This window comes from Myotis brandtii, unplaced genomic scaffold, assembly GCF_000412655.1.
Source record: "Myotis brandtii unplaced genomic scaffold, ASM41265v1 scaffold190, whole genome shotgun sequence".
Classification (NCBI taxonomy): Eukaryota; Metazoa; Chordata; class Mammalia; order Chiroptera; family Vespertilionidae; genus Myotis; species Myotis brandtii.
In genome coordinates this window covers 3,694,248-3,715,442 of record NW_005357076.1, presented here as the reverse complement: position 1 = coordinate 3,715,442, position 21,195 = coordinate 3,694,248, and the positions used below count along the sequence as shown (strand labels likewise).

The 21,195-nt window shown below is 37.9% G+C and overlaps 1 protein-coding gene and 1 long non-coding RNA gene across 2 annotated transcripts in view; both read left to right on the top strand.

Moving 5' to 3' along the window:
• The window catches only part of ADK (adenosine kinase), a 470,150-nt gene that overhangs the window by 430,437 nt on the left and 18,518 nt on the right, over positions 1-21,195 (top strand). Inside the window, exon 10 of the mRNA XM_005864654.2 lies at positions 4,892-4,978. Coding sequence (XP_005864716.1) covers positions 4,892-4,978 — 87 coding nt within the window. The remainder of the gene's footprint in view (positions 1-4,891; positions 4,979-21,195) is intronic.
• LOC106725816 lies at positions 11,858-13,819 on the top strand. The gene is made up of 3 exons (XR_001361799.1): positions 11,858-12,057; positions 12,148-12,206; positions 13,686-13,819. It is a non-coding gene; the product is annotated as an uncharacterized LOC106725816 (long non-coding RNA).

Below are 21,195 nucleotides of genomic sequence, written 5' to 3'. Positions count from 1 at the left end.
GAACAATAAAGAAAATGTGGGGAATTGCTAAAAACTGGTAAATTTAGATAAACATTATGGAGTAGTTCTATGGATTTTTTTTTTCCTATGGATTATTTTTCTCCACATTTTTCTGATAGTTTATAATGATCTCCAAATAAAAGGATGATAGAAAACAAGCAAACAAAAACATTAGTATTCTGGAAATTACCTCAGTATAAGGAATGGCCAAGGTGCAGGAGCCTCTTTAAAGAATCTTAAGACTTCTGGTTTTTACCTGGTCATGGTTTTCATGTTCTGGTGGAATTTTTGCCATAATTTTTCTGTCTTTTCCATGCCTTGCGGCAGTGGCAGAGGTGGTGACTGCAGTCTACCTTAAGGTTAAAAACACCTGCCTACCAGCCTCTCATCCTGCTATGTATCCTCTTCAATTATATCTTCCCTACAATTTAGAGGTGACATCAACAAAACAGTAACAAGTAATTAACAATTAATTTCCTAAGGATATTAATTATCATGAGGTTGTGTGTCCACAGTACTAAAATATATAGTTAATTTAGGAGGGATAAGGCTACAGAAACATTCAATCTATCTCTTTGGCACTGAGCGACTGAATTTTTTATTTTATTTTTATTTCGATACTAGGGGCCTGGTGCACAAATTCATGCACAGGAGGGGGGGGTCCCTCTGCCCGACCTGCACCCTCTCCAATCTGGGAGCCCTCAGGGGATGTCCTACTGACGGCTTAGGCCTGCTCCCCGTGGTTCTCTGCTCTCGGCGGACCTGCCTGCTTGACACCATCGCAGGCCCTGGTGTCTGCTCTCTGTGGGAGCCTGCTTGCCCTTCGCCGCCGGGGCGAGGGGCAAGCAGGGCCCTGCTGTCTGCTCTCTGTGGGGGCCTGCGGGGGACTGCTTGCCCCTCGCTGCCATGCCAGTGGCAAGCAGCGACCTGCTATCTGCTCGCTTGCTGTGGGGGACGTTCCCACCCCGCCCCCGGCCGCTTGCATGTGCACCAGCTCAGAGCACCTGGGTCCTGGGGATGTTCCTGCCCCGCCCTCGGCCACTCGGCGCCTGTGAGCGTAGGCCTGGAGTGGCTGGGGGTGTTCCAGGACCCCGGCTGCTTTGGGCCTACACGTGGGCCTACAGGCTCAGAGCAGCCTGGGTCCCGAGGACACCCATCCCCAGGACCCAGGCTGCTTGGCACCAGCATGTGCGCAAGTGGCTGCCCCGCCCCTGGCCACTCAGCGCCTGCGTATGCAAATTAACCGGCCATCTTTGTTGGGTTAATTTGCATACTCACTCCTGATTGGCTGGTGGACATCACAGAGGGACAGTCAGTTTGCATCTTTCTCTTTTATTAGTGTAGATCAGTGATGGTGAACCTTTTGAGCTCGGCGTGTCAGCATTTTGAAAAACCCTAACTTAACTCTGGTGCCATGTCACATACAGAAATTTTTTGATATTTATTTTATATATTTAAATGCCATTTAACAAAGAAAAATCAACCAAAAAAATGAGTTCACGTGTCACCTCTGACACACGTGTCATAGGTTCGCCATCACTGGTGTAGATTGTCATTTGTATGAACTAACCATCTCTACTATAATGGGCACAGCATTACAGATGTGTGAGGAGTTTTGATTCTAGCCAGTCTGGCCTCTTAAGTCATAGAAGTGGAGCTTATATCATAGTCAAGTGAAAAGTAAATTATTTGTTTGTATAAACTGTCTGGAAAATATTTGAATTTTACTATTTTGTATTTTAAATAAGCTAAATATCATTCAAACCCTGAGGGTCTTATCTTATAAATGACATCAAACAAATCTGAATTGTTAGTGTTTGTTTCCTGTCTGATTGGGGTAGCTCATGATTCATCATGCCCAAACCTTTTTCTTCTCACTTTACAAAAAAGTTTGGTTAGAATTGAGAAACAATGGCTCTGACTTACCTTAATCTCTCAAGTAGAAGTACTTCATCAAAACTGTCATTTTTCTATAATTAGGACAAAAAGATAATTTTGCTACTTGATCCCACAGCTATTTCAGGCCCATTTACTAGTAATACCTAAGAAGCTAAGTCCTAATGAGAGACCTGGGCCTCATTGACTGACTAATGCCCATTCCTATCAGTGTGTCTTAAGATTTAGTGAGGTACTTCATATGCTTATATAGTAAATTGTCTAGAAGGCTATGGAATAGGTCATGCTCATGAATACTATTTGGTTAATTGTGTGAGGTTCTTTTTTGATAGCCCTGTAAACCCACTCACCACATTTCAAAAAAAATAAGAATGTACCAAAAATATAATTGAACTTAAATATTGTTGAACATTTGCCTAGCTGGCATGGCTCAGTGGTTGAGTATCAACCTATGAACCAGAAGGTCACGATGCGATTTGCGGTCGGGGCACAAGCCCACTTTGTGGGCTCGCTCCCCAGTCGTGGGGCGTGTGGGCAGCAAGTAATCCATGATTCTCTCTCATCATTGATATTTCTATCTCTTTTTCCCTCTCCCTTCCTCTCTGAAATCAATAGAAATATATTTTTAAAGTATATTATTGAACATTGTTTAATCCTTTTTTTAATTATTTACAACACATTTTAGGATCTTGCAAATGTTCATGGTCATTATTTTGAAAGGAGTTCTCATAATATCACTCTCCAGATACAGAATAATAGAGAGTGGACTGTGTCTATACTGATTTAGGACATCTCTTTTACATTCTTGATATTCTTATATTAGCTTGTATTAATAAAGGAAGAAAATAATTCTACCTTACGTTTCAGGAAATTGAACTTCATATGATCCGTGAAAATAAAGCATCTCAAGGTTCTTCACATACATCCAGGAAAACCCGCATAGTAACACTGCACTCAGAACTTTCAGTGGTTTAGACCAAGAAGTCATGATTCTAAGAACAAAGTTCAAAATAATCTCTTTTGGGAATTAGGTTCTATTCAGAAGTAAGGATTTATCCAACCAAAAAGCAATAACTTTTTCAAACAAAGAACTCGAGGAGTTATGTCTAATTGTGGCTTACTTACCATTTATATATAATTATTTTCAAATCTGTAATCCAGTAATTAATTCTTATATTACCTAAAATGTTTTATAGACATGTTATATTATTATGTAATGTAACCCTATTATAAATGGCAATGGTGTTATTAACTTAGCTCGTTTTACTTATTTAGTGCTTGTTTGTTCTTAGTTTATAGTTGTTAATTCCCTTTATAGTATGACTTGTACTTGGAAGTAATAAAACTAGATTTCTTTATAAATATTTATGGTACAGACCTTTTCCTAAATCAGACTTAGCCCTTTCCTAATTATTTCAATAAAGTCTGCTTACATCTTTTTTTCCCTGTGTAACAGTATGTCCTGCATGCTCCCTAGAATTTTAATCCTAGGTAACTATGCCTTAACTTCCAATTAATCAAAATCTTGTTAACTGCCATGTAGGTTCTGGTGTTACAGCGTGTGGAAAGTTAGTTATTCAGAGTTTAAGTAGATGCTTCTGGTATGGGGTCTTCTTAGCACCTACAGCCATGTGGTCAAAAGGGACCACTAAGTGAATGAGCCCTTCTTGACTATCAGTCTTTCCAAGAGGATCTTTTTTTGCATTTTCAAATCTATGTTTACCTATTATTGAAAGTATTTATTAGCTTCAGGTACCAGAAGGCAGACAGAACATGGTGTTTGTTTGTTTGTGATTTTAAGTTCTTTACTAAGACCTTAAGGTTCTCAAGATCTCCTTTTCCCTTCTCTCTTGATCTTAGGTGAGACTGAAGTTTACAAGTCTTTGACCACATTGTCCCCATAGGGATGCAAATTTGTGATTTCAGAAGTTCCAGCCCCCAATAAAGAGCACTATACAATCTTTTGCAGATGTCCTCTGGGCCAGATTTCATCACAAATAACTTCATTCCATTGTCATGTGCCAAGTTTAAAGTACTGTATTAGGTTACTCTGTAGTCAAATCAACCAAGCCCTGGTCCAGACTGCTGTGAGACAAGAGCCCATTGTGTCCTGGTGGCTCAGTTGGTTGGTTCATTGTCCTATACACCAAAAAGGTTGCGGGTTCGATTTTGGTCAGGGTACAAACCCATGGTGCAGGTTTGATCCCCAGTCAGGCCACATACAGGAGGTAACTGATTGATATTTCTCTCATCTCAATGTTTCTCTTTCCCTCTCTCTCTAAAACCAATAAACATATCCTTGGGTGAGGATTAAAAAAAGAGAGAGGGAACCCATTGAGTTGTTCTGCCCATACATTCAGTGGCAGCTTTCCCTTTTGCTAGTTGACATATAGTTTAAAGGAAATAGTGACTCCATACTAAAGCATAACCAGGTTAGGTTATTGTAATAAGCCAAAAAAAAAAAAATCAGTAACCCTTGACCTTGGCATGAAGTATTATAATAGAATAATAGTTGCATTTTTATTGTGCTGTTGTGATTTTCTGTAAAGAAACACCCAAGAGGAATCATTATTTCTACTTTTAAAATTTATAGCCCTTTACTGTATCCAGGATTTCACTTCCCAGAATGCAGTCAAGCTTGAAGCTTTATTAGAGATCCATGATCCAGTCCTTATAAACACTTCCTTTAGCTTATCGTTTCTGTTCAAGAATTTGCACTGTCCATAAAGGTACTGTTACCACATACAGTCGTTCCCCCAAAAATGAACCACCTAGGTATAACTCTGAACAAAAATCCATCTGTATGCTAAAAATTACCCAAAAAGCCCTGCTTACAGATGCCTTTGCACCTTGGTTCCTGAGTGCTCACATACAGCCTGGAGCTCATGTCTCTTTGAAAGATGAATGATGAAGGAGCTTCAGCTCTAATGGGTGAGTTTGTATATTGAGTATTACAAAGAGAAGTCAGTCTGCCTTTCTCTGGCTCTAATTGCAGAAAGTGAAGTCACCGCTTTTGCTGTCTTGGATCAGGACCAGGAAGAAATTATTGATACCAATGGAGCCGGAGATGCATTTGTTGGAGGTACCGACTCATTTATTTTATACTTATAAGTTAAACATTTCCTTAACCCTTGTCTCTACCAGATAGCCAAGATTTATGAATTTAATAGCTTTTAATTTCTTCTTTTAAATAATTAACTCCTAATGTTCTTTCCATATGCTACTATCACTGTAAGTATTAAGAAGGTATTTTACTACAGGGAAAATATGTATTTTTGACTTAAATATAATTTACTATTGTGCTATCCCCTAGTCATTTTCACAAGATTAATTGTGTCTGTCAGAATATTGCACAAACAAGCTGCATCAAGTACAGTGTGTAGTGTATTCATAGCCCTTTGGGCTTAAATGTTAACACATTGTTGTTCTTTAAGACAAATTGTGATAAATATTAAACAGTATGCTGCTAATAGCTAAGGATTATATTATTTGGTTAACATGTGTTTCTAACATAATAGTTGGATGTTTATCTTATTAGGAAGAGTTAAATATTTGTCTGGTTCAGGCTTAGCAAGAACTGGGACCATTTATAAAGACCATTTATAAAGACCATATTATTTTTGAAATGAGTACTCAAAAACAAGATCAAGATAATTAGGAGATTCTTGGCTTCATTACTTAGATTGATCTAAAATCTGGTTCAAAGGTTCTTTTGATACATCTAAACTCCTTCTAGTTAAGTGTAGGTAAGCTAGGTTATGGTGTGTGTAAAGCTGTAGATTTTAGAATGATAACCCACAAGAGTGCCTCCTGATCTGTTTACTTCTCATACCATCAAGCATGACAAGGAAAAAAAAGGCAAATGGAGCTGACCATTGTCCTTCTTCTCTTGAAAAATAATTTGAATCATGGTAAACATTTAAGATTGTGTGGTGGTTTTAACTCAGTATCGTTCAAAATACATATATATGTATGTATGTATGTATTTTAATGGTCTTTTGTAGCACCATAAATATTTCATATTTTCTTCTTTGAAGCTATTCATGCTTAGTCTTAAATGAGCAGTTAACCATTAGACTGGTAGCATGCCCCATGCTCTTTTCTTTGCTTTGAAAGGCTTCATCATTGATTAGAGTATTTTGCAGCTATTTTTTTCTATTCCATACTGCTTCAGAGCTGTAACTCCATGCAGGCTAAAAATATCTCATCCAGAATTGGGCCAACTTCTGTAACACATTAAGGAAACACTATTGATTTCCTGGTTAGAAATTGCTTAAAACAGGAATCTTAGTACAGAAACTTTTAAACTTGTCTCCATGTAGCCTTTTTAAGTAAAATATTTAAAACTTTAAGTGTTCTCTATTTTTATATTTCGGAGGGTAAATGATGGTAACCTAATGGGGCTCTGGGCTATCTGGCTCTGCAACACCAGATTCCCTTCCAGACCCCTGGTTACCTGTAGTGCTTCCAGTAGTAGGGAAGAACAGAGACTTTTTGAGGGAGAGAGAAATCATTCTTAGGATACTGATGCAGAACAGCTAGCTCCCCATTTGTATTGTGCTTAAGGTGATGCATGGACTGCCTCAGCAAAGCACTTGGGTTCTTTGTTAAGGATTTTCAGCCTCTTTTTTATCTTATTCTACTTGCCTAGCTTCATTATATATTTACTGTCAGGGTACAGTGAGGTAAATAAAGAGGGAAGAGTGCGGAACTTTTTGTAAAGGACCACATAGTGAAAATTTTAGGCTTTGCAAGCCATATACAGGCTGCGTTGCATAGTTTTCTTGTTCTGTTTGCTTGATTGCTTATTTTCTGTTTTCTTTTTTTCTTTTTACACTAAAATGTAAAAACCTTCCTTAGCTGTACAAAAACCGGCCACAGGCTGGATTTGGCCTTCAGTCTGTAGTTTGCTAACCCCTTTTAAAGACATGACAGCTTCCTCACTCTATTCACTTTCATCATACCCTGGATCCAAACACTGCATTTCACTACACATTGCTGGAATCAGTACAGACAAAGAAGAAGGCAGGCTGGTACTACTGCTGGTTCCTCAATTAGGGAGCCATTTTTTCTCCCTTTAACTCTACTCTGATCAGTTCCCATGATAATGAGATCTTGAAAGACTGAGTCATGCAATGAGATGAATATGCTGTCATTTTGGCAATGGAATACTTATGTCAACATGTTCAGCACACTCTATGTAAGTCAAGCTGTATAGCAATAGATAAATTTATATAGCATCTATGAGCCAATTCATACCTTAAGCACTTTACATATATTAACTCATATAATGTTCATAAAAGCTCCTGGCAGTTCATTTTATTGATGAGAAAACTGAGACATATAGGGGTTAGGTAACTTGCCTAAAGTCTCATAGCTAGAAAGTAGCAGAATCAGGATTCACACCAGGCATCTGGCCCCAGAGGCAGTGCTCTTACTCACTGCACTTTTAGGGACATCTCATTAGGATAGAGCACCACAGACCAGCCCTACTAACAAAAGCTGGTTTTGCCAGAGAGAAACTTCCTCTCATCTGAATAGATGACTTTATTTATTGAACAGGAGCTTTTGTTATCTGATGGGATTCTCAGGACTGTAGGGTAAGATTGTTGCAAAAAAGAGAGGAGAAAGGGTAGGGAATCGAAGGACTGTAGTCCCTGGTGAGTTTGAACCAGGAGCTTTTCCTAAGCAATAGAATTGATTGCACTACAGAGATCCAGAAAGCCAGATCATAAACTTGCTTGGTCAGCATATAAGAAGTTATATGAATCATCTGTTTAGTAGCACCAGGCCAATACATCCATCTTACAATAAAGGAGGTATTGTTAGTTTAAAATACAGAAAAATCCATTGGCTAAAAACCCCTACTCCCATCTCTACACCAAGGAACTCCTTTCTGCTAGGATTTGAAATAATCCAGCCGTGGGAGCAAACTCCTCTACCTTGCAAATGAATGGAGAGGCAATGACAAGTTTTACATTTACTGTGTAGTTCCTTTTTCTTTGTTTTCTTGCCTGATTATTATTATACTAGAAGCCCAGTGCATGAAATTCATGCGCAGGTAGGGTCCCTAGGCCTGGCCAGAGATCAGGGCCGATCAGATTCCCTGCCTCCCTGCCTCCTCCTTCCCTCGCTCCCTCAGCGCCCCACCGACACTGGTTGCCCGCCATGTTCTGTGCTGCCCCCTGGTGGTCAGCACACGTCATAGCAAGCAATCAAACTCCTGGTCTCCTGGTCGAACTCCTGAGGGGACACATTGCATATTAGCCTTTTATATATATAGATCTCCTTTCTGAGTGACACATTCCATCTTTAGATAGTTAATATATGCTCCTATTACTTTCAATTTTTGCTGGCTTAAGAGTGTTTCTGTCTTTTGTGACTTTGCATAACAATATATCATTCTCAAATTTAACTTCTTAGATAAAGCATCCCCTCACCTACCTTGTGCTAATTACATATCTCAGTACCAGAGTACCATGTGTTCCTATTAGCCACATAAAATATATATGGCTACATCATAGGTTTTCATGTATAATTTAAAAATGAATACCCCAAATGTATATAAGTTGAATTCATAGTTCCATCTCAAGGGTTTAGTGACAGTGACAAATCCTTCAGCCTCTACAAGCACACCTCCTTGTTCTATCTATTTGGGGTTCTGAAGCACTTTGTCACATTTGCCCTTTATTTGTCACTAGCCAGCTCTCATGGAACTACCCTTTTCACATTCTCCCTCAAAAGCCCAAGTGCTACAATTGTACCCTTGGAAATGGAGACAATTCTATAATCTCTAAGTACGATTTCCTAATTTCCCAGGTCAGGAGGAAATTTCTTCCCGTTGTCCTGTTGCGCTTAGTCACAGCAGGTCTGCCCTTTCATTTGGAACCCTCTTTGTCACTGCCATAGTAACAAATGGAAACATTGAGAACATTTTGTGACAGGCACTGTCATTGTTCCTGATGAAATCTCTTCCCCCGTGTCTTCCCAGTAAGTGAAACTGAGGGAAAAAATCATAACAAGTACATGAAAGGAGACCTAACAATATGTTTCCAGTAGGCTGTCAATATGAACTTATGTTAATCTAATGATTTAGTCGAATATTTTATGGCAGTTGTAAAAATATGGTCTAGACCTACAAATTATCTTTAGACTAAAAATGAGTATGCCTTTGCCAGGCACATAGATATAACTCAGAAAAATGACTAGAGACCTTACCTAAGGACCAACATTCTTAGAATTAAAAAAGCTTCATTAGCCCTGCTAGTGTTGCTCAGTGGTTGAGCATCAGCCTATGAACCAGGAGGTCACGGTTCAATTCCCGGTCAGGGCACATGGCCAGATTACAGGCTCGATCCCCAGTACCAGGCATGCAGGAGGCAGCTGATCAATGATTCTCTCTCATCATTGATGTTTCTATCTCTCTCTCCTCTCCCTTCCTCTCTGAAATCAATAGAAATGTGTGGGGTTTTTTAAAGCTTCATTAAATGTGGTTAAGAGCCCTACATAGCTTAGCACAGTTTAGTATTTTGAAGGATGGTCAGGTAACTGTGCTGCCTCTAATACTTTTTATTTTTAAATTTCTCATAACTTTAGCAGAGAAAGTATATTACCCTAAAGATATTACCTACAATATGCATATGACTCTTAAAGCCACATAGCAATCACAATGTAAGTAATTATTCTATTTCCCATCTAATAAAAGGGAGCACTAATTTCACTTTCTAATTAATGTTCAGAAAAGAATTTTGGTTAAAAAAGGAAAAAAAGATTTAAGTTTCCAGAACAGGGATGCTATTTCCTTTCCATGTAGCACCTGCCTATACTTCTGGCAGCCATTGAGATTCTTTAAATTATCTTCATATTTCCTATTCTCACTTTGTTTGTTCCCAAACACTTTTAGCTTACTTTCCCATTCTTCGTAATTGCTGCTTCATTGCGCTATGCAAAGAAGTGATGCAGAATTCTTATGATTTATTTTTCTGCACCACCTTCTTCCTTTGCTGTTAGACTCAGAAGAGTAGAAAATTAAATATATCATTTCTCACACTTCTTTGCTTAAAAAACCAAAACCTTGATATGGCCCACTGTATGTAGAGAACTTACCTGCTGATAACTGAGGTTAGATCTGCACACCCCTACCCCACCCAGAGCCACAATAACCTTTCATCTTTTAACTCTAGTAGGACATCTTGGTGTTTTATTTCTTAAGCAGCACTTTTCCTTAAAACCATCAAATGAAGTATAGAATTGAATTGGTCATTAGGAATATGAAATTTACCACAGACAGTAGCTCAAGTTCATGCAGGGGGAAAGGGAATGGGGGCTCACACCTTGCACAGTCACAGGACACTTTATGATAGGCTACTCTAGTGTTACACACTCAGAGATGTAGATAAGCTGACGTAGGAGGAGAACCACATTTCAAGAACCCTGCCTAAGAGTACTTAAGCCCATATTAGTTAAAAGAGGCACAGTTGATTCCCAAGCCATGACAGAAAAGAGAAATAACATTGATTCACCTGGAATACAGGATGATTTTAGGGTGAAGTCTGGAATATCTCACAAGCATGAAATGTTCTCTCAGAGATCTAGTACCCTGGGTGGCCTCCATCTAGATGCAGTTATAAACAGGTAATGGAATCCAAAGGACTTTATCTTCTGGAGATTTGGATAAGACAGAGACACTAGGTTATCAAACCCCCAAGCTCAAATATGAACCTTATGTTCCTATATTTGAATATAATTTTGAAAGTTTATTCTAAGAAAACAGTGTTGATATTTATAAAATTTTATTTATTTGCAGAGGGCCAGAGGAAATGTCATAAGCAAAATTTCTGAAGTTAACTTTCTTAGACATGACAAAATATGTGTGCATCAGTTTTCTGGCCTAGAATATTTGTAAGTCAAATGGAACTAATTATAATCCAATAGTGATCCCAGTTGCTATTATATGGATTGAGTCAGTTTTACCTACCATATCTGTCTGATTCATACAACATGTATCAATTAGCTTTTGCTGCATATCAGCACCCCCAAAAACTTAATCTAAAACAACAACTGTTTATTTAGCTTCACAAATCTGGGATTGGCATCTGGGCCTAGGCTCAGCTGGACAGTTCCTCTGGTCTCAGAGGTTTGAAGATCAAGTAATTTGCCCAAGGTCACAGTGAAAGCCAGGATTCAAACTCAAAGTTTGACCCAAGAGTTCTTACCCCTAATCATTTTGTTACTGCATTCCATTAGTATATTGAAATAGCCAAAGTGGTTTTTTAAACACTAGTGTGTAGACTGGTACCAATCTCTGACCTAACAAATTTAATCAATCATTAATAGCGAAATGAAAATAGGTAGCAATATAGTAAGTTTTCATAAAGCTAAATGTATTCAAGTTTAATTTTGTCTAAGTGATGTTTAAATTTGTTATAGTAGCCCTAACCGGTTTGGCTCAGTGGATAGAGCGTCGGCCTGTGGACTAAAAGGTCCCAGGTTCGATTCCGGTCAAGGGCATGTACCTTGGTTGCGGTCACATCCCCAGTTGGGGGTGTGCAGGAGGCAGCTGATCGATGTTTCTCTCTCATCAGTGTTTCTAACTCTCTATCCCAGTCCCTTCCTCTCTGTGAATAATCAATAAAATATATTTAAAAAATAAATAAATATTTGTTATAGTATATCTTTATTGGCTTTGTAATTCATGTAATCAAAAAATAAAATCTCATGTTGGTAATGCTGATGCATAGCCTTGCCAACCTTGGGACCTAGCAGAGTCTTAGCCATGATAAGTAGTCATTAGAAACAATTTTCAAAACTACATAAAAATTTGTATGAGATGTAACTTCTGATGTTGTAAGGCTGCTTGCTATCAACAGAGGTCTAAATAAAACAAATGAAAATTAGCAACACGATTACTAAATTCATACCTATTTTCACTTCAGATATATGAATTCCCAAATATGGGGCGTAAACACAGGCTCTTAATTTATTTTGCCTTTAATTATACAGCTATCATTGACATTTTATAGAGTTAAGATGTGTATATTTCCAGCCCATGAAATAGATGACAAATTAAAATCAGTTTCTGTCATCAAATGCTCTTAAAATTTTAGAACCACCCTGCTGTCAGGAGTTGTCAGTTGATAAAGTACAGGCTTTTGAATTGAGGTAAATATTAACAAAATTTGTTATCTTGCTAATGAATTAAGACATAAATAAGCTCACATAAATAAGCTTACTATCATCTCCTTTATCCAGCAGCTAAGACTTTGTATCGATGGGTCTTTAACATATTGCTTAAAATGTCAGTGCCGAAAGTGAGTATTTTTAAAGATCATATTTTCAGTTTTTCACGTTTTCAAACTGTTTTCAGTAATGAAACTGTGTTCAAATGAGGTCTTATCTGAATCAGCATGAAATGAGATTAAACAAATCCCCATATGGCCGTATCCACATTTTATTTGATGGCTCATGAAGCGACTCCTGGGATGGGTTAATGTTAGGCATGAAACCACGCTCTGTTAAAAAGCCCCATTTGATAGATGAGGAAAACGAGGCCCAAAGAATGAGAGCCAATGGCAAATACTCCATAGGAGAAGCCAGATCTCCCGGCTCATTAATTCATGAGCCAGTAATTACACATGTTCATAACCCAAATGAAGGTTGTCAGTTAAGCAGTCTTTTATATAGGCCTCTTGGAATTATATAAGTCAAGAGTCAATATCCCAAATGGATAGAAGCCTTTGATGTAGTTTTTCTTGACATGTGGGTATCCAAGATGTTTTGCTTTAACAATAAACAGAAGCATATGCTAAAATTTTATTTTGGGAACCACTTCAAGAGATCACACATTAGGTTTAAAATCAGAATGCTAACCTGATCTTGTACATTTTTGTTCCACAAGGAGGAATGATCTTTACAGCAGTATTTTGGAAGGAGTTGGCGTGGAAGGAAACCTTATCTCTATGAGTAAAACCGTGCTTATGGATACTCTGCAAGAGCTTCTTTCCTGAATTAGGGGCATTTAAAAGATTCTTTGATTTTTTTTTTTAATTCACAGGTTTCCATTTTCAACCCCAGAAAGAGGAAATAAGTTATCCTCATAGTTATCGCACTGAGCACCTACCTACACTCGTACATTACACCGTGTGGCCCAGTCGCTCACTTTGTGTGGGAGGTGTGTTGGGCTGAGCTGTTATTGCAGAGGAACCTTTGCTCTGAATTGACTTCCTGTCCATGTCAGTCACTGCACCATCTGACACCACTTAGGCTTTGGTTTTCATTATGCAAATGCCTGCTAGGTCAGACCTTACCCTGGCAGGCACAGTAGCTTTTTAAGTTATCTCAGAATTTAATGTTTGTTGATTTCCTTTTTCCAGAAAAATCTGTGTTGTTTAACATATGGGTCATGAGTTGTTACTTGAAATTCATGACTTGTTGGTAGTCAATATGAAACAAAACAAAACAAAGTTTTACTAACTAGACTACATAGGATGTGAAAAACAAGTTTACATCTGAGAACTTTTCAGCAGGGGGAGTGGAGGTGAGACCATTACTTTGTCACATCTGGGTAGTCTAAGCTAGCCAAATTGAAGTGGGAATTTCCTGCCAGATGTTAGTTCTTTGAGCAACCTGTGAACATCTAAAAGAGGGTATATGAGTTCTTATTTGGTAGAGCTATAGACACCATGGAGGTTTGCTCCTAATAGGTAGCAGGTATTTTTATGTACTACCACTAGTCAAGAGGTTGTGCAGCCTGTCCGAAGCTAACAGTTTGCCCTTGTAAAATGCTTCAGTATGGAAGGCGAATTTGGAAGATACAACATCAGGTCTCACAGCTATTATAGCAAGAGTGAACACTGCATTGAAATGACCTCCCACTGCAGATGACAAAATGTTTTGTTTCATTAATAAAAGCAGGTAAGATTGAACCACCCCAAGCATTCCAGATAATTTGAATAGGTCATTTTATAAAGTCAGTGAAGACCAACATAAGCCTCTAAATATGAAGGAAAATAATCTGAAATGGCAGGAAACATAGCAAGTATTTACACCAGCTTCCTGTTCCAGATGCACATGGGAATTAGGAAGCAAAAATTTAACTCAGAAGAATTGTGCACAAAAAGTAGAAATGCTTTATCCAGTGAAACAAGAAACATTTTTAAGAGGAAAAAAGACTTTGCACATGATCTCACTGTTTTTGTCATCCTCTGTAAGGGAAAATATTGACATTTACCAGACTGTTTGCTCCAGCTTTCTGATCTCCTGCAGTTTATTTTTATAACAACCTTATCGATGGGCCTCTTACCCAGCTCTCTAGGTTTAACTGAGTTGAGTCGATTTGTTACCACAGCTTCAAGTAGCTGTTACAGAACAAGCAAGACATCCTAATAAAGCTGTAAACGTGTTTACTCAAACAGAGTATTGATTTTACTCGGAGAGGGAGAAGCCGGTGGTTAGCAGTGTCAGGGTGGATGAATTTCGCTGCAGTTTTTCACTGTCATCTGTCATGGTTGTGAAACACTAAGTAAAGCCATCAGGGATAATTAGAAGTACCAGAAATTTAGCCCCTAAAATCAGTTAACCACTTGGGAGTTTTGTAGCTTAATTAGCTTTTATTAAAAATTTCCTCTAGTTATAATAGTCAAGCACTTTTAATGGTGCTTTCAGGTAGAGCAAGATTTCAAGGTTGTGACTTGTTAAGTATATGAATTTATGGGTAAAGGCTTTTCAGACTCTCACTCAGTAATTAGGCCAACACTAAAACACCAGGTAAAGAGACGGTGATCTTGTACTCGTACCAGCAGCAGTACATGCTTTTTCTGAAAAATCAATTTCAGGGAAGTAGTAAAGCAATTATAAAATATTTAAAACACGTCTTTGTAGAAAAAAAATCTGGTAAACATCTTTTTTCTTTTTTAATTCTTATCTGAAGATGTGTTTTTATAAATTTTGAAAGAGAGAGAGAAACATCGATGTGAGAGAGAAACATCGATCAGTTGCCTCCAAAACATGCCCCAGCGGGGAATCGAACCCACAACAGCTAGGTATGTGCTCTGACCAGAATCTAACCCAAAACCTTTTGGTGTATCGGATGACATTCTAATCAGCTGAGCCACCCAGCCAGGGCTGGTTAGCATCTTTATTAAACTTAAATATTTTTGTAATACAACATGATCCAAACACATAAAAGTGTCACTGCCACCCTTGTTTTTAAATACCTTCCTTCATTAAAGAAGAATCTAAAATACTCTATCCTGCTATAAATTAGTCGTCATAGTAAAGATAAAAGTGAATGCACAGCTGTGCAAAAGATAAGGGTTCGGACAAGGTGAGTTGCTCACCTTCTACAGAAACTGACTTCGCTAATGACCTTGACGAAAGGTATTCAAATAAACACTATCTGCCCTCTTGCAAATGGCTAGAAAAACGCATGATGATGAACGCAAAACTGAAAATTTATTAAAAATAAGTGTGATCATTATATTTAAATTAGTCTTCTCATATCTTCTCAAAGTTAAGTGAAACCTAGGACTAAAATCAAGAATATAACCTTGTAAACAATATTTATTCAGTGCCTTACAGTAAACTTTTGCCTTCTTGCACTACTGCCCCAGCCCCTGCCTTAATAACTAATAAAAATAACGATATCTGAGGGATGACCAGTTCTACAGCCTATGAGTAACAGACTCTGTTAAAAAGGACAGTGAAAGATATTGGAGGGTTTTCTTTGCCTTTCAAATGTCATGTAAGCCAAGCAAGTTGTAAAATTTTGTTATGTAAGAGGGAACCACCAGAGCTTTTTCTTTTAATTTTTCAGCAAGTAAAGGAGGAAACTGTTTTTTTCACAGTAGTATTTGGATCTTTATTCTATATTAAAATATTCAAAGACAGTCAGAGGTAAAAGAAAGGATATGGATGTATTATTATAATACTAGAGGCCCAGTGCACGAATTTATGCAGCGGTGGGGTCCCTTGGCCTGGCCTGCACCCTCTTGCAATCCGGGACCCCTCAGAGGATGTCAGAGAGCCGGTTTTGGCCCAATCCCCGCAGGCCAGGCCGAGGCACCCACTGGTGCATGAATCCCTGCACTGGGCCCCTAGTATGCATATAAGATCTTTGGTTAATCTCTTCCCACCCTCCCCGCTTCCCTCTGAGATTCATCAGTCTGTGCCATGTTCCCATGCCTCTGCATTGAGCATCTGCCCCCTGGTGGTCAATGCACGTCATAGCTACTGGTTGAATGGTCGCTTAGGCTTTTATATATATAGACATCATACTGTTTTTATATGCACATTTCAAAATCCCCCACAATACAATCATTTATTTTGTTCTCTTCAATTTTCTTAAGAATGACAAATATGTGAAGGAGCTATTGGCATGGAAGGCAGGGTAAAATATAGTAGGGCAGTCATGCTTTGGCTTTAAGAGACTTTTCATCTGACTCCTTTGGTCAAAAGGAACAGAAACCCATTTCATCTAGCTTATAAGGATTTTTTGTTTTTAAGGAAGCACAAAGCATTAAGGGAGACAGTGGGTCAAAAGTCATGGTACTATCATTAACTAGTTGTGGGACTATGGACCATTAACATCTCTAAGCCTCAGTTTCCTCACCTATAAAAATGAGGATGCCTAGCCTGTGTGGTTCTGGTTGATCATCAACCCATGAACCAGAAAGTCACAACTCGATTCCCAGTCAGGGCACATGCCCACGTTGTGGACTCGATCCCCAGTAGGGGGCATTCAGGAGGCAGCCAATCAATGATTCTCTCATCATTGATGTTTCTATGCCTCTGTCTCTCTCTCCTCTCTCTGAAATCAATAAAAACATTTATTTAAGTAAAAATGAGGGTAATGAGTACCTACCTCATTTGGGTTATTATGCAAGTTAAATGAAATAATGTTTCATAGTAAGGATTCATTATTATAAAAGAAATCTCAAACAACAGCCAACTAAACAAGTTTTCACTGAGAGTGGAGACATATGGTAATTCTAGATTGGAATCAGTTCTAGAGACCCCAACAGCAGACATTCATGGATTTTCATTCCAGTACTTACACATTAATGTTACTCAGCTGCATTGCATGTCTGCTTCTTCCTACTTCACAATCAGTTTCCTGGTCTTTGCTTTCCATTCTGGCTCCTGAAAGAGAATACTAGGCTAGCTTAATTATTAAGTAGGATCCTGGAAGAACTTTAAGTTGTTTGCTCTTGGGTCAGATGCCTTCCCTTTGGTCCAATTAGTAATAAAGGTTTATTTATAGGACAAAACACATCTACTGACTCCTCAGCAATACTGGAGGTGAAGTAATTATTTCTCAAAAGAGTATTTGATGGCTGGGCTCTACAAACATGTATGTTTTCATGCCATGTCTAAGCCCTTTTTAAATGTTCCCTGCAGCATGACACAATACACAGAACATCAAACACCCTAAATCTCAAGCTAGAAACCTAGGAGTCATTCTTGATGGCTTCCTTTTCCTCTGTTCAGTCTTCAGTGAGTTCTTTTGATTCAATTTTAAGGTCTAATTCATCTACTTTCTTGCCAGGACTTTAGCTCAGGCCTGTTTTCTACTTACTACAATAGCTTCCTAGCTGATCTCCATACTTTACTTTCTCTTGAATTATTTCATTTCCCCCCGCTCCCCCCCAGCTAACAATCTTTCAGTGGCTTATAGTTGCACTTAGACTAAAAATCTAAGCTCCTATTGTGGCCTAAGAGGATCTATATGGCCTTCTATCCTTACAAGTGCATTTCATGCCACTCTACCTTTGCTTGGGTCCTCTGGCTATACTGATCTTCTTTCAGGCCTTAGATACTTTTACACACAGAGTTCCCTTTGCCTAGAATGTTCTCCATCTACTCTTTACATGGCTATCTCTTTCTCTAGCCTCAACTTAAAAGTTACCTCTTCTCTAATCATCCTAAATAACATGGATCCTTTCACTATTATTCTCTACTGCTACATATAGTCTTTTTCCTTAATAGCACTTAATACTCTCTGGAATTATCTTATTATTTTAATTACTAATTTATTATGTGTTTTTATCTCCCCAATTAAAATATAAGCTTCAAGAGAGTAGTATGTGTCTTAATCACTAGTGTATCCCCAGAACCCAACATGGTGCCTGGCATAGAGTTGCTACTGAGTAAATGTCAGGCATATGGATGAATAAATAAATCACATTACCAGCTGCAAACAAATTTGCCCCTACCATTAAATAAAAACCATTCTAGTCAGTATATCTAAGAAAGTGGTTTTTGAAGGATTTTATCAAAAAGAATGAAGTGAGTCAGGAAATTGCAGGGTAGGCCATACTTTAGTATCAAGTCATTTGATTTAAAATTAATCCATGCTAGCATGTATATGTGACTAATCCAGTGACAGAGAAACAACTGATCACAGCTACCTTTTTCTTACTGTTACTTAAAATAGAGATAAATATGGGGAGAACACATCTTAGGAAAGGAGGTAGCATCTAATATCCATTGTCCTAAGTACCTGTAGTAAAAATTGAAAACTAATTCTCAGTATCGTAATACTGAACATCAGTTTCTACTGTAATAAACAGTGGCAAACAGGTCAGAGGCTCCAATCAATATTTCACAGAATACATTGGTTATCCAGTGGATCTTTAAATTTAGTTTGCCAAGAGTAATTTATCAGATATAGAGGTCAAAGTAGTAATTATAAAGATGACTGGAACATAGTGAGAACTACAACAGCATGAAAACGAACCAGTCAGAAATGAAGAATACCCTATCTGATATCAAAAATACACTGGAAGGAATAAAAAGTAGGTTGGATGAAGCAGAAGATCAAGTCAGCAATTTGGAAGACAGGTAGGAAAAACACCCAATCAGAGAAGCAAAAAGAGATAAGAATTTAAAAGAATGGGGAGCCTGGTAGGTGTGGCTCAGTTGGTTGAGCATCATCCCATGCAACACGAGGTCACCGGTTCGATTTGCAGTCAGGGCACATGCCCAAGTTACAGGTAGGGGGTTTGAAGGAGACAGCAATCAATGTTTCTCTCTCATAGATGTTTCTATCTCTCCTTCTCCCTTCTTCTCTCTAAAATCAATAAAAACATTTTTTTTAAATGTGGATTGTGAAAGGGAACTTTGGGACAACATGAAGCATAACAATATCCATATCATAGGGATACAAGAAGGAGAAGAGAAAGAGCCAGGGATTAAGAACCTATTTGAAGAAATAATGACCAAAAACTTTCCTAATCCAGTGAAGGAAACATACATATAAGTCCAGGAGGTGCAGAGAGTTCCAAACAAGAGGAACCCAAAGAGACCTACACCAAGACACATCATAATTAAAATGGCAAAAATTAAAGACAGAGACTCTTAAAAGCAGCAAGAGAAAAGCAGTAAGTTACCTACAAATGAGCTCTCATAAAACTGTCAGCAGATTTCTCGACAGAAACATTTCAGGCCAGAAGGAATTGGCATGAAATATGCAAAGTGATGAAAAGCAAGGACCTACAACCAAGACTACTTTACCCAGCAAGGCTATCATATAAAATTGAGGGAGAAATAAAGAGCTTTGCAGACAAGAAAAAGCTAAAAGAGTTTGTTACCACCAAACCAGTATTATAAGAAATTTTAAAGGGCCTGATTTAAGAAGTAAAAGGAGAAAAGCAGGAATATAGTTAAAAGAACAAAATGGCAATTAATATGTGCTTATCAATAATCACTTTAAAGGTAAATGGCTTAAATGCTCCAATCAAAAGACATAAGGTAGCTGAATGGTTAAGAAAGCAAGACCCATGGCTGGCATGGCTCAGTGGTTGAGTATCAACCTGTGAACCAGGAGGGCACAGTTAGATGCCCCAGATGTGGGCTTGATCCCTGGTGTGGGGCGTGCAGGAGGCAGGTGGTCAATGATTTTTCTCTCATCATTGATGTTTCTATCTCTCTCTCTCCCTTTCCCTTCCTCTCTGAAATCAATAAAAATATATTTTAAAAAAATCAAGATCCATATATATATGCTATCTACGAGAAACCCATATCAGAACGAAAGATACACAGAAACTAAAAGTGATGGGATAGAAAAAGATATTTCATGCAAATAGAAATGAAAGAAGAGCTGTGGTAGCAATACTTATATTTGACAAAATATACTTTAAAACCAAGTCTTTAGTACAAGACAAAGAAGGATACTGCATAATGATAAAGGGATTGATCCAACAAGAGGATATAACCCTGTAAACATTTATGCACCCAACATAGGAGCACCTAAATATGTAAAGCAAATCTTGATGTACATAAAGGGACAGATTGACAGTAATACGTCATAGTAGGGGGTTTTAACACCCATTGACATCAATGGATAGATCTTCCAGACAAAACCAACAAGGGAACGGTGGCCTTAAGTGATACACTCAATCAGATGGATTTAATATTTTCAGAGCATTTCACCCCAAAGCAGCAGAATATATATTCTTTTCAAGTGCACATGAACATTTTATAGAATAGACCACATGTTCATATACAAAACATGTCTCAATAAATTTAAGAAGATTGAAATCATATCAAGCATCTTCTGTGACCATATGGGTATAAACTGGAAATCAATCACAAGATAAAAACTACAAAACACCCAAAGACATGGATGCTAAATAACATGTTACTAAACAATGAATGGGTTGACAATGAGATCAAGGAAGAAATCAAAAGATACCTTGAAACAAATAAAAATGAAAACACAACAACCCAAAAATCTGTGGGACACACCGCAAGAAGTCCTAAGAGGGAAATTCATAGCATTACCGACCTACCTTAAGAAACAACAAAAATCACAAATAAACAATCTAACTTTACACTTAAAGGAACTGGTAAAAGAACAATAGACAAAGCCCAAAGTGAGTAGAAGTAAGGAAATAATGAAGATCAGAGCAGAAATAAATTAAATGGAGTCTAAAGAAAACAATACAAAAGATCCATGAAACCAAGAACTGGTTCTCTGAAAACATAAATAAGACTGACAAACCATACTCATCAAGAAAAAAGAGAAAAGACCCAAATACTAGTAAATAAAATCAGAAATGAAAGAGGAGAAGTAACAATTGACACCAAAGAAATACAAAGGATTGCAATAAAATATTACACCATACATAAGAATAAGTTCAAAATGGATTAAAGACTTAAATGTTAGACTCAAAACCATAAAAATCCTAGAAGAAAACATAGGCAGTGAAATCTGAGACATTTCTCATAGCAATATTTATTCCTGATATAGTGCCTCAGACAGGGGAAACAAACAAAATAAACAAATGGGATTATATAAAA